The sequence below is a fragment of the Narcine bancroftii genome, chromosome 1 (assembly GCF_036971445.1).
Source record: "Narcine bancroftii isolate sNarBan1 chromosome 1, sNarBan1.hap1, whole genome shotgun sequence".
NCBI lineage: Eukaryota > Metazoa > Chordata > Chondrichthyes > Torpediniformes > Narcinidae > Narcine > Narcine bancroftii.
Window position 1 is genome coordinate 338,467,609 of NC_091469.1, and position 13,591 is coordinate 338,481,199.

General features: G+C 40.7%; 1 protein-coding gene across 8 annotated transcripts in view; it reads left to right on the forward strand.

The window, feature by feature from the left end:
• fhod3b (formin homology 2 domain containing 3b) overlaps window positions 1–13,591 on the forward strand; it is a 669,782-nt gene that overhangs the window by 581,594 nt on the left and 74,597 nt on the right. For all 8 annotated transcript variants that reach the window (XM_069909515.1, XM_069909535.1, XM_069909544.1 and 5 more), the window contains 2 exons: window positions 7,513–7,785; window positions 12,688–13,571. In XM_069909515.1, the coding sequence (XP_069765616.1) occupies window positions 7,513–7,785; window positions 12,688–13,571 (1,157 nt within the window). The remainder of the gene's footprint in view (window positions 1–7,512; window positions 7,786–12,687; window positions 13,572–13,591) is intronic.

Below are 13,591 nucleotides of genomic sequence, written 5' to 3' on the forward strand. Positions count from 1 at the left end.
AAAAAGAAGAAATAAGAGAAAATTGGCAAGGATATTAGAACTGTGGAAAATTACAGCAGAGAAAGAGACCATTCAGCCCTTCTATTATGTGCCAATATTATTTTATTTAGTTCCACTGACCTGCACCCAGTCCACAGTGCTCCATCTATACACCTGACCAAATTTTTCTTAAATGTTAAAATTGCCCTTGCATTCACTTCAGCTGCAGCTCATTTCACACTCCCTTCACCCTCTGTGTAAAAAATTTCCCCCAAATGTTCCCACTAAACTATTCCCCTTTTACTCTGAACCCATGTCCTCTGGTTTGTTTCTCACCTACTCTCAGTGGAAAAAGCCTACCTACATTTATTCTGTCTTTACTTTTTATAATTTTAAATGCCTCTTTCAAATCTCCCTTCATTCTTCTACGCTCTAGGGAATAAAGGCCTAACCTTTCTCTGTAACTCAATTCCTGAAATCCAGGCAATGTCTTGGTAAATCTTCTCTGCATTCTTTCAATCTTATTGATATCTTTCTTGTAGTTAGGTGACCAAAACTGCACACAATACTCCAAATTTGTCCTTGGCAATGTCTTAAAAAACTTTACCATAGCATCTCGTCTCCTATACTCACTCTATTGATTTATGAAGGCCAATATGCCAAAAGCTCACTTTTCAACCCTATCTACCTCTGATGCCACATGCATGTATCTGTTTTCCCAGATCCATCTGTTCTTCTGCACTCATCATTGCCGTACCATTTATCCTGTATGTCCTTGCTTGGTGTGTCCTTCCAAAATGTAAAACTTCACACTTGTCTGCATTAAATTTCATATGCCATTTTTCCAGTTGGTCCAGATCCCTCTACAAGCATTGAAGACCTTCTTCACTGTCCACAACACCTCCAATCTTTGTGTCATCTGCAAATTTGCTGATCCAATTTACCACGTTATCATCCAGATCATTGATATAAATGACAAACAATAATGTTCCCAGCACTGATCCCTGAGGCACTCCACTAATCACAGACCTCTCAGCAGAGAAGCAATTATCCACTACCACACTCTGGCTTCTCCTGTATAGCCAATATCAAATATAATTTAAAACCTCACCATAAATACCGAGTGTCTGAACATTCTTGACTAACGTCTTGGGACGTTTTGAATGGCCTTACAAAAGTCCACGTAGACAACATCCACAGTCTTTCTTTCATTGACATTCCTGGTAACCAACTTTTAAAAAATCTATCACATTGGTTAAACGCAATACACCACACTCAAAGCCATGTTGACTATCCCTAATCAATCCTTAGCTATCCAAATACTTGCATATCTGATCTCTTAGGACACCTTCCAAAAATTTACCAACTAATGATATCAGGTTCACCAGCCTCTAATTTCCAGGGATTCTTTTGGAGTCTTTTTTAAACAATGGAACAACATGTACTACCCTCCAGCACCACACCCGTGGCTAAAGGCATTTTAAATATTTCTGTCAAAGACACTACAATTTCTACACTAGCCTCCCTCAAGGTCCGAGGGAATATCTTGTCAGGCCTGGGGATTTATCCACCCTTATTTGCTTTAAGGCAGCAAGCATTTCCTTCTCTTTAACCTGTATAGGTTCATGACCTCATCACTTGTTTTCCTCTCTCCACTCTGTGCCAGTTTTGTGAGTAAATACCGAAGCAAAAAACACAATTACGATCTCCCCCATTTCTTCTGGATCTATAGATAGCTGACTATTCAAAGCTTCAATGACACCAATTTTAACCCTTACTATCATTTTGTTCTTCATATTCCTGCAGAAACCCTTAGGATTTTCCTTTACACTGCTAAAGCAACTCCATGTCTTCTTTCAGCCTTCCATTTTTGTTCTTCCATTTTTTATAGTCCTCAAGTATCTCATTTGCTCCATCTTACCTATACATCTCGTGCTCTTCTTGTGAAGAAAATCCCCAAAATCCCTTGAAAGTCAAACTTGTCTGGCTCATTAACTTTGCCTTTAATCCTGACAAGAACATACAAACTCTATACTCTCGAACTTTCACCTTTGAAAGTCCTCCACATACCTCACACACCCTTGCCAGAAAACAACTTATCCCAATCATGCATTCTAGGTCCTTTCTCATTTCCTCTAAATTAGCCTTACTCCTATTTAGAATCTCAGCCCGAGGCCCAGACTTATCCTTATCCACAATTAACTTGAAACTAATGGCATTATGATCACTGAACTCAAAATGTTACCCTTCACATACTGCTATCACCTGTCTTGTTCCCTAATAGGAGATCCAGTATTGCATTCTCTCTAGCTGGTACTTCTAAATATTGATTTAGAAAACTTTCCTGAACACATTTGACAAACTCCAATCCATCCAGCCCTTTTATGGGTGTCCTAGTCAATATGTGGAAAATTAAAATCTCCTACTCTCACAACTTTGTTTCCCTCAGCAATCTGCTATCTCCCTAAAGATTTGTTCCTCTAATTCTCGCTGATGATTGGGCAGTCTATTATACAACCCCATGAGTGTGGTCATACCATTCCTGTTTATCAGCTCCATCTATATAGCCTCAGTGGATGATCCCTCTGATCTCTCCTGTATAAGCACAGCTGTGATATTTTCCCTGATGGTCAATCCCTCCCATCTCCCCTGCTCTTTCGGATCTGAAACCACAGAAGCCCTAAACATTGAGCTGCCAGTCCATCCTCTCCTGCAACCAAGATTCACTAATGGCCACAATGTCATAATTCCATGTGCCAATCCACACTTTAAGCTCATCTGCCTTTTCTACAACTTGCATTAAAATAGATGCACCTGAAAAAAAAATCCACCATGTACAACCCTTTGACTTCTTGCATTACAAGATAACCATCTTTTTCCTCCTCCACTCCCCTTTCTACTCTGGCAGTCTGGTTCCCATCCCTTTATACCCTCTGACACAGTGCTAGCATATCTTTCTGCAAGGATATTAGTCTGCTTCAGATGCAACTGTCTGATTAAAACAGGTCTCACCTTCCCTGAAGAGAGCTCAATGATCCAGAAATGTGAAGCCATCCATTATGCACCATCTGTTTAGCCATGTGTTGAGCAGCATTATCCTCCTATTTCTATCCTCACTAACATGTGGCATGGGTAGGAATCCTGAGATCACCACCCTAGAGGTCCTGTCCTTCAACATAGCGCCTAACTCCCTGAACTGTCTTTGCAGGATGTCATCATGTGATTGTTCTCAACATGGAGCGCGACATCTAGCTGCTCACCCTGCCTCCTGAGAATGCCATGAACTCGATCTGAATTATCTTGGACTCTGGCACCAAGGAGGCATGGAACCTACCATTCAGGACTCTCGATCTCTTCCACAGAACCTCTTATCTGTTCGACTAACTACAGCTCACCTCTTCCCTTCCCTTCTGAGCCACAAGGCCAAACTCTGTGTCAGAGACCTGATGGCTGTGGCTTGTCCCGGATATTAAGGAGATCATTTCTACAAATGATCTGTGGATCTTCCTTTAATCGGGGCAGGACATTTAGTAGATCTGCCTTGGTCCAGATCTGTTCTTGGCCTCATTGAAGTGCGGGATACCATGGGAAATGTATAACTTTCCATTAATGGTGTTCAGAATCTGTATCCTTCAGCACATTGTGCATCTTCCATAAACCAGAAGAAGAGTTTATATGATATGCTATGAATAGAAATGGCAAACATCATAACTCAGTGCTGAATACATTAATCTTTTTTTTTCATTTTAATGCTGATGTTCAACTGCAAAAGAAGGACAGATCTGTGAATATAGAACAATACAATAAGCATTCCTACCCCGTGATCTAACATTTAGGATGTGTATAAAAATCAAGTTGCCTTAATGAACTCCAGATTGCAGTACAGAATTGATAGTTACCCTCAGAAGTGACTTAAAAATTCATCACCACTCCACAGTCTGCTGCAGCACTGCAATGAGGTTGTGAGAACTGGTTACAATAGCTGGGGGTCAACAGTTACCAGGTGGGTAAATGAAATGAGTTTGAAGGCTTGTTAAATACCATTGAGCTAAAGATTGATGGTGCAGCAGCATATCTGAGCACAGCTTTTCTACAGGTTACAAGTGTGCCAGACAATGGAGCTTCGCATGCTTTTCGCATGCAGCACTTTGGAATGGTGTGTGCTTTTTTTTCCCCCCTTAAAGCACCGGCTGTATATGAGGCAGACTTCACGTCTGCACCAGCTCAAAGAAAGAATCTGTTTTCACTTATGTCTGAAATTAATGCAAGCAATTTAATACGTGTATGGGTCAGCTTAAAAAATAGATCAAGCTGAACATCGGCCATCAGACGTAATTACTTGATGAAGTGATTAATAAATTCTGCCGCAGGGCATTCGGGCTTTCATGACAGAAACTCTTTTTTTTTGTAAATGTACAAAAGGATAGCAAGAGTTGGAGTCTGCTGGGGGCAGGTGTCCTGGTGGCACATTTCCTGTATTCTTGTTGCAGTCTGTACCGAACAACGCAAACCTCTGTGATCAGTTCCCTTGTGGTTTACAAAAGTCCACTTGCTTGTATGGTAAAGGTCATTAACCTCTTGCTCTACAAACTCTCCTTAACTGAGCTCAAACTTATTTGCTTAACCATTTTTTGATGACTTACGAATGTTTTGAAGAAATCAATTTGCTTTCTGCTTCCCATCTCCACTGCTGAAGGCGGCAGCATTTTATGAAAACTAATAAATTATTCTGACACTTTTTGTATTTTACATCCTTGATTTCATATTGAATTCAGTATTTTCAACTCAATGGTGTGTTGAATACATTCTGGTTTGCCCTGGTCGCACAGGTCCTGGCTCACCTTTGGCAGGTGTGCATTGACTTAGCCCTCGACTTGCCTGAGTTTCTGCACCAAAGTCCTTGAAAAGTTAGTGGACAGTTGTCAGCGTGATCTTTGGTGATTACAGTTCATTTACCCTAACTGTTAAGTTTAGGCTATTGTAAGCTGATAATGTGATTAATTTCCTTTTTATCCCCAATGCTATTCAAATGGCATGTTACTGTAATATATTTGATGTTCTGTTAATATGATCATGTTTTTTATACAGCAACAACTGATAATCAGTTATCTGTAAGGTTGAAATAGGTCAGCCTTTGTCAACTTATATTCATATCAAAGTAAACATGCTTATATACAAAACTACTGAAAAATACAGATTAGAAATTCAAGAAATATTTTATCACTTATTTAATTCAGCTGGAGTTTTCAAAACCTTTTCACATCAAAACCAAAATTTAAACTTAATTGTAGAATGTGACATTTTGGCTGCAATGCAAAGATTCAGTATAGATCCTTCACTCACTAGTCAATAGGATCCCATCACAGTTAAACCACAACAAGGTTTGGTAAAATGATTGGCCAACCCTGCTGCAAGTTGTCATGAGCAAAGAAGCTTCTACATCATGGTTCATCTCATTTTTTTTTGCAATACATTGACTCGACATAGCCCCTCTGTGATAGGGTAAATTTGCTCACTATAGAAATGGCAGGAAATTGGACAGGTACCCGCGGCCTCCCTGCTGATGTAATCAGTGGTTTGCATGGCTCTGTTGAAGATTACTCATATTGATCATATTTTCCCCAGCAAACAAGCAATCCACAGAGACTGTAGTAGGCCATGGTTTGTTTTATTGATCTTTGCACAGCCATTTCAGTCAATGTAGAAATTGTAGATTTTGTTAACACCTGAGAAAGACAAAATGATTCAAGGATGCTTTTGTTAAAAAAAAACATCTCCGTGGATTTGTGGGAATTCCCTGGTCCATAACGACTCAAAATAGACAACAAGCATTCAGGATGATAATGAGTACCACAAGTCAAATCATTAGGAGTGCTCCAAACTGACTTTACAACAAAAGATCCACATCAATTCCCAAATGACCCTCCAGTTACCTATCTCTTCCATCAGGCATTACCAGCCCACCTGTGGTACAAACTGTGGGTCACATTCCCACATTGACCTGAGCATCTGCATCAGAACAAAGAACCAGAGTGAAGAAAATCAACTTCACTCCTATGGAAACTGGCTTAGGAAATTGCCAGAAATGGCTTCAATGTTTCTGCGCTAAGTGTGGAAAAGCCAGGTCCAGTTTTTACCCTTGATTGAATTCCTGTGGGATTGTTGATGTTCAGAGAAAGAGGTTTCTGTACGATACTGCTCCAAGTCGAGCATCCCCTCCTGTTCAAGAGTGAGTGATCGGCCCTGGTCATCAGATGGCTTGTCTTTGTGCAATTGTACCCTAGCCTGGCAGCAGCATCTTCAGGATAAGGAGGAAGACAGGTTTGGTGGTGAAGAAGTAGAAAGTTTTTGAGGTGAAGCCTTTGAGCTGTTTTTGTGGAAAATAAGTGATGCAGTCTATTTTTGATGCAATTTAACAAAGTTGATGGCAGTGGAAGCGGTTACTTGTTATAGACAAAACAAGAGAGGACGGTATGAGCTCAGCCCTCCGCATAATATTCAAATTAAAATTAGAATAGTCTACAGGATCCTCACACCCTATTGGGTGAAACAATAGAGCAATAGGCTATGGACCATACACTCGGCAGTTCTGCAGATATCCAGAGACCTGCTTACACAACCAATCTCATCCTTCCATGGCCTTATTAAAATCTCCAGTTAAGAAGAATGTTTTTAAATGTGACTGATCCTTTGACTCGTGTGTACATTTAATCTGTGAGTAATCATTAGCGACCATAATTTGACCTGCTGTCTGTGCTCTGAAACTCTTGAAACATTCTACAAAATTTATCAGATGCCACAAAAATAAAATTGGCCTTCCATCCTCCATTAGAACAAAACAGTTTCTGGTGTCCTTGATAAGAATCTTCTCCATGCCAGCTATGCCAGCATGCTTTAGAAACTTACATCCATTAGATTCAGCATCCATCCGGTGTTATAGGAGCTGCAAGTTGCTGAAGATCAGATGACACCACTGTCTCCTTGCACGCTGCACAGAGAGCAGGATCAAAAATCTGCATTCATGAGCCCATTGGCAGAAATGAAAACTGAGCTACCCATTGGGAACAAAAAGTTAAGGGGCCTCCAATGGTTATATAACAGCAAATAAGATCTGCCACTAAACCCTAAACTTGAATACCTCTGGGAAACACGAGTCTTAAAAGGGATAAAAACCCAATTCACAGCAGCAAAGTCCCAAAACCAATGTACAAACCAGCCACTCCCAATATAAGATATGAGATATAGCATGCAAGAATGGGACAGGAGGAAAATCCACTTGGATCTAACTTGCACATTGATGTAAAACACTTTTTAAAAATAATTTTGAATTAAGTTGAGATCTCCTCAATCCCAAAACAATTTCTTAATATATTTTAAAACAGCTTTAAGGGGTTCAGAGAAAGCCAGGAACAATTTTTCAAATGGTAATCCAGACACTGTATGTATGTATGCTGACACTGTACAAAGCTAACACAATGCAGTGCTGTGACTTTAACAGCATCTAAGATCCCCTCCTCCTTCTCTTTCTGTTAGTTCCTGCAAGTCAGCCAAAGCACGCAGAAGCTGATCAAGAAACCAAACTGGCCAGTGAGGGAAGACCTGCAGAACTGGGACTGGAACCGGAGCTGGAGAGAGACCCCAGACCCGATCGGGAGCCAGAAGAAAATGTGACACTGAGTGAGAAGGAGAGGCAGAATGAAGAGCTGAATGAGAAAGATAACTGTTCAGCATCCAGCATCTCCTCAGCTAGCAGCACTTTAGAAAGAGAAGAAAGGGAAGACAAAGTAACCAGTGACAATGAAACTGGTAACAATCATAATTTCACTGATTATGTCAAAACACTGCACCGGGTTAAACAGTTGAGTAACTCACTGAGAACTAATTAGTAATTACAGGTTGCATTGATTCACGGAATTGCACCACAGGGAGTAGACGAGCATAATTATGTATTCACTTTCATTGGTTCAGCTTAATTAATGTGAGTAACATTCAAGGTTTCAGTGGGAATTTTCTGAAGGTATCATTTTGCAATGTTGAGTTGTTTTGCTATGCTTTGTTAATTTCTGATTTTTTTCAGTTTATGTTAATTAAGTTTGAACTAATTGTGACAAATGAACAGGATAAATTCACTCGATGTCTTTTAATCCACACTGCTTTGCACTTCAATGGCATGGCAACCAAATAACAGAATGCACCAAGAATAACAAAGGGAAACATATAGGACTAATGACGAAGCACCAAGTTTACAAAGTTGTTTAAAAATGTGTGCATGATATATGAGTTCCTGGGCTTTATCAATGCAGACAGATTACAAAATCTAAACATTGTACTATCAGATAATAAAACTGGTTGGCCATAGCTTGAATATCGTTTATCACGTGCACCACATTTTTGGAAGCATATCAAGGCTTCAGAAGTTGTTCCCAGAAGCACGAGTCCTCAGTATTGAGGAATTGGGGAGGTCTGAGTTGTTCTCCTTGGAGCATAGGTTAAGATGAGGTATGAAGGAAATGCTCATAAACATGATTGGTTTTGAGAGAGTCAATGAGGAGAAACTCTTTCCAAAGGCAAATAACTCAAATTGGTGAAAAAATATCTTGAGGTGATATGCTGCCCAGAAAGATGACAGTTGTTCAATTAAAAGTTTCAAAAGAGAATACTAATTACATTTGAAATGGGAAACTTTGACAAGCTACTGGAGAACAGGCAGGAAGCATGACAACCATGAACTCTGTTAAAGGGCTACCACGGGTCCAGAAGCCAGAATGGTATTCTCCATAGATCAGTAGCACAGGAACAGCTCTTCTGCCCATATGTCAGCACCAATCATTAAACCATGATCTAAAATGGTGGTGCTGGCCCGACGGGCCAAATGGCCTACTCCAGCTCCTATTGTCTATTGTCTATTGTCAAATCTCTGCTACTTGCAAATGGGACATGTCCCTTTATTCCATGCACATCCATGTGTTGACCTGGAAGATATTAAATGCTACAATCATATCTGCTTCTAACATTACCTCTGGCAACCCATTCCAGAGAATTACTACTCTCTAGGTTTAAAAAAATAACATACTAGTCAATTTCTTTAAATTACAACACCACCACCCTCCCCCCACCAACCCCACCTTAAATGCATGTCCTCTAGTATTTGACATTTTATTTGGGGAAAAAAAAATCTTCTGTTTACCAACATGTACCTCTTAGAATATTATAAAATTCTATAAATTTATTGAAGCTTCAGAGAAAATAGCCCAAGTTTGTTCAACCTTTCCTTATAGCTTATCCACTCTAATTTCAGTAGCATCCTGGTAAATGTCTTCTGCATCATTTCCCAAGCGTCCACATCCCAGAGCGTGTTACACAATTGCACTGCAAGTGCTCCCAGCAATCCTGTTGAGTCCTGCCATTAACTGTATACAATCCACTTAAAAACCAGACTTCTCAAAGTAAAATGCTTCACACATGTTCCAATTAAATTTGATCTGCCTTTTCTCTGCCTAAATCTGCACCTGACCAAAATTCTACTGGATCCTTTGATAACCCTCTGCACTACCTATTGTAGTGTCACATGCAAACCTATGGTTCCACACACTTTTTTCCATCCAAATCATTCATATACATCACATGTAACAGGGGACTCCACACGGATCCCTGCAGAAAACCATCAAACTTGGTCCTCCAGCCAGAATAGCACCCTTCCACCACTATCTGTCTTATATGGGATAGTCAATTCTGAATCCAAGTTATCAGTTCACTGTGGATCCCGATGTATCTTTAACTTCTGGGTTCACCTACCATGAGGGACCTTGTCCAATGCCTTTGTGCTACTTTAAGCAATAACATAATTCCTGTAGTTTGACTCCAAGCAATGTCTTCATGGCACTAAATTTTGCAAGTGAAATGTATGTACTAATGCAAGTGTCTTGCATGTACAGGGCAGCTGGCCAGAGGATGAATGTCTAGGGAAATTCATCTTATGTGCAATTCAGTTTCACAACAACTTACAGTGCCTGCTATAAGGTTTAAGACATAATGCACAGAAAGTCAAAGAGTCTTTAGTTCATTGATCATTCAGAAATCTGATGGCAGTGAGGAAGGAGCTGTTCTTGTCCCACTGAGTGCTTGCCTTTGGCTTCTGTACCTTTTTTCCCGATGGCCGCAGAGTGAAGAGGGCATGACCTGGGTGGTGGTGGTCCTTGAGGATAGAGGCTGCTTTCTTAAGACACTGTCTCTTGTAGATGCCCACTTAGCAGTCCATCTCCACCTATGCATGACCATTTCCAATCCTTGTGTCAATTAACTCCCAACTACCTACTTTGCTCTCTGACATAACTTTCAACCTCCAGTCCTTAATCTACTGCCAGTTAGAGTGTCGTTATGTACCTGGGGGAAGCTGCAGCAAGTAAGACTTACATTGCATCTGTTCATTGTACTTGTGAATATTCAATGTCGTCCATAATATTTGAGACTAAAACACTTTTTGTCCTTTATTTGCCCCGTGATCCTCAGTTTTCAATTTCTTATCAAACAATTAATATGTAATTAAAGTGCACATTCCAGATTTTATTCAAGGTTATTTGTATACATTATGGTTTGACCATGTAGAAATTACAGTATATATATATAGTCCCCTCATTTCAGGGCCCCATAATGTTGGGGACATTTGGCTTCACAGATGTTTGTGAGTACTCAGGTATGTTTAATTGCTTAATTGGTGCAGGTATAAGAAAGTGAGGATTATTTCTAAGCTTTTTAATCAGCTTTGGAGTCTGTTGTTGCCACCTTTCAACATGACGACCAGAGTTGTGCCAGTGAAGGTTGCCACCTTTCAACATGACGACCAGAGTTGTGCCAGTGAAGGTTGCCACCTTTCAACATGATGACCAGAGTTGTGCCAGTGAAGGTTGCCACCTTTCAACATGATGACCAGAGTTGTGCCAGTGAAGGTTGCCACCTTTCAACATGATGACCAGAGTTGTGCCAGTGAAGGTCAAAGAAGCCAGTATGAGTCAATAAAATGATAAAAGACATTGCCCAAATGTTTGGAACATCATTAGGAAGAAAGAGCACACTGGTGACTCAGTAATCACAAAGGGACTGGTAGGCCAAGAAAGACACCCACTTCTAATGACAGAAGAATTCTCTTCATATTGAAGAAAAATCCCCAAATGCCTGTCTAGCAGATGAGAAACATTCCTAAGGAGGCCGGTGTGGCAATAACTACTGTCCGTAGAACACTTCATGGACAGAAATTCAGAGGCTATAGTGCAAGACCCAAACCTCTATTTAGCTACAGGAAAAAGTGCCAGGGTTTCAAGACAGAAGGGATGGAGCAGACCAGGGAATCAAAGGGAATGGCCAAGAATTATTTAAAAGAGCCTGCAGAATTCTGGAAAAAAAGGCCTGTGGACCGATGAGACCAAGGTTAACCTGTATCAGAGTGAGGGCAGGAGCAAAGTGTGGAGGCGTAAAGGAAGTGCCCAAGATCCAAAGCATACCACCTCATCTATGAAACATGGGGGTGGGGGTGTTACAGCCTGGGTATGGAGGACTGACGCACTGATCTTCATTGATGATGTAACTGCTGATGACAGAAGCAAAATGAATTCTGAGATGTATGGAAAAATCTTATACTGCTCATTTAGAGCACACTTCATCCTACAGCAAGACAATGACACCAAACGTTGCTAAAGCAACAGAAGAGTCTGTCAAAGCTAGAACTGTAAAATTATTGAATGACCACGTGTATTGAATTGAGCATGTATTCCATATGCTGAAAAGATAACCTAAGGGGCAAGTCCCCAAAACAAGCTGAAAGTGGCAGTCGTGGAGGCCTGGCAGAGCTTCATCAGAGAAGGTACTCAGCATCTGGTGATGTCTGTGAATCAGAGACTTCAAGCAGTCATTCAATGCATAGCAATGAATATTAGCCATGTTTAGTACTTTGTATGCAACAAAGTACTAAACATGACTAATATACATACCGTTGCTATGTCCCAAATATTATGGTGCTCTGAAATGAGGGGACTATGTATAAAAAATGCTGCAATTGCTACATAGTCAAACCAAAATGTACAAAAATACCCTTTAATAAAACCTGGAATGTGCATTTTAATCACACGTGAATAGTTTGATTACAAATTTAAAACTGTGGAGCACAGGGGCAAAGAATGGGGGGATAAAAAGTGCTTTTGTCCCAAACATTATGGAGGGCATTTATATGGATATGTAAATCAAACTCAATCCTTGCACCAGCGTGAGGCCACATTGACGGAAGGAGCTAAATGCTAAACTCAAAGATAAAAATGTATTGTCACTCAGACTACAGATTGCTGTGAGGAGATATTTTAACCTGCTCTAGATAATCCTGATGCTTCTCCAACAATACCTTTTGGATGATGTAACTGAAGTACCTCACTATCTAGCTGCTATGATAGTGCCATAGAGAATCAAGTTGTTTTCTTCCCCCGATTTAGACTTTCCTCCAAAAAATGGATTGCCCTCTAGAAAGTGATAAGGATAAGCATTCCAATAATTTCTTCAATTATGTTATGCCATGTTTGCTTTGCATGCCCCAAACTACAATTAGCCTCATAAGAAGAATAGCCAGAAGTGAGATTTGTGGTACAGACTTAAATCAAAGTCACTTGTGCTGAACTCTCATTTGCCAAATTCTAATTCTTGGTGTCTGCTCTTTTTGGAAAACAGGTAAATGGATGCAAAGTGTTAAGAACGTCAGTGTAAATGACCAGTGCAGCAACATTCTCAATAATAAACGGTTCATGCTGGACATGTTGTATGCGCAGAACAAAAGTGGGGATGACGATGAAGAAGAGGCGCAGCTTGGGAAGCAAGAGGAGGAGAAGCAAGAATCCCTTACAAGTCTGGCCAGTCGAATCTCCACTCTGCAGGCCAGCAAGCAGGCCTTTGAGGCCAATATGAAGAAAATGGAGATTGACCACTTAGAGAACCAAGGCAATGTGAAAGCTTTCACTGAGAAGTTTAACAGCGGGGAGCTGGGCAAAGGACCCACACTATCTGAATGTGAAACAGCCACGAAGCCTGTGGATAAAGTCACCGCACAACCCAAAAAGGAGTCTGATTATATCTGGGATCAATTATTGGCCAATCCACGGGAACTAAAAATCAAAGACATAGACTTCACAGACTTAGAAGAGGAGGATGACGTGGATGTGTTGGACCTCGACAACTTGCTTGGTTCTGGAGACTCGATACTTCCTCCACCCCCTCCCCCACCTTCTTTCATGGGCTTGCCTCCCCCTCCTCCACCTCTTTTGTTGCATTGCCCACCTCCCCTACCTGTACCCGGCATGTCAGTGCCCCCGCCTCCACCCACAGGCCTCCATCAACTGGTCGGGTCACTGCACTCATCCAGGGGCGAGCCAATGTTCATTAAAAAAAAGAAAACAATCAGACTGTTCTGGAATGAAATCCGGACACTTGACTGGCAGTTCAAAAATCACAAACGATGCAAGGAACCACTTTGGACTCTACTGGAACCTGTGAAAGTGGATGTATCTAAACTGGAACATCTCTTTGAATCTAAATCCAAAGAGCTGCCAGTCACCAAGGTAATAGTCCTGAATAATTA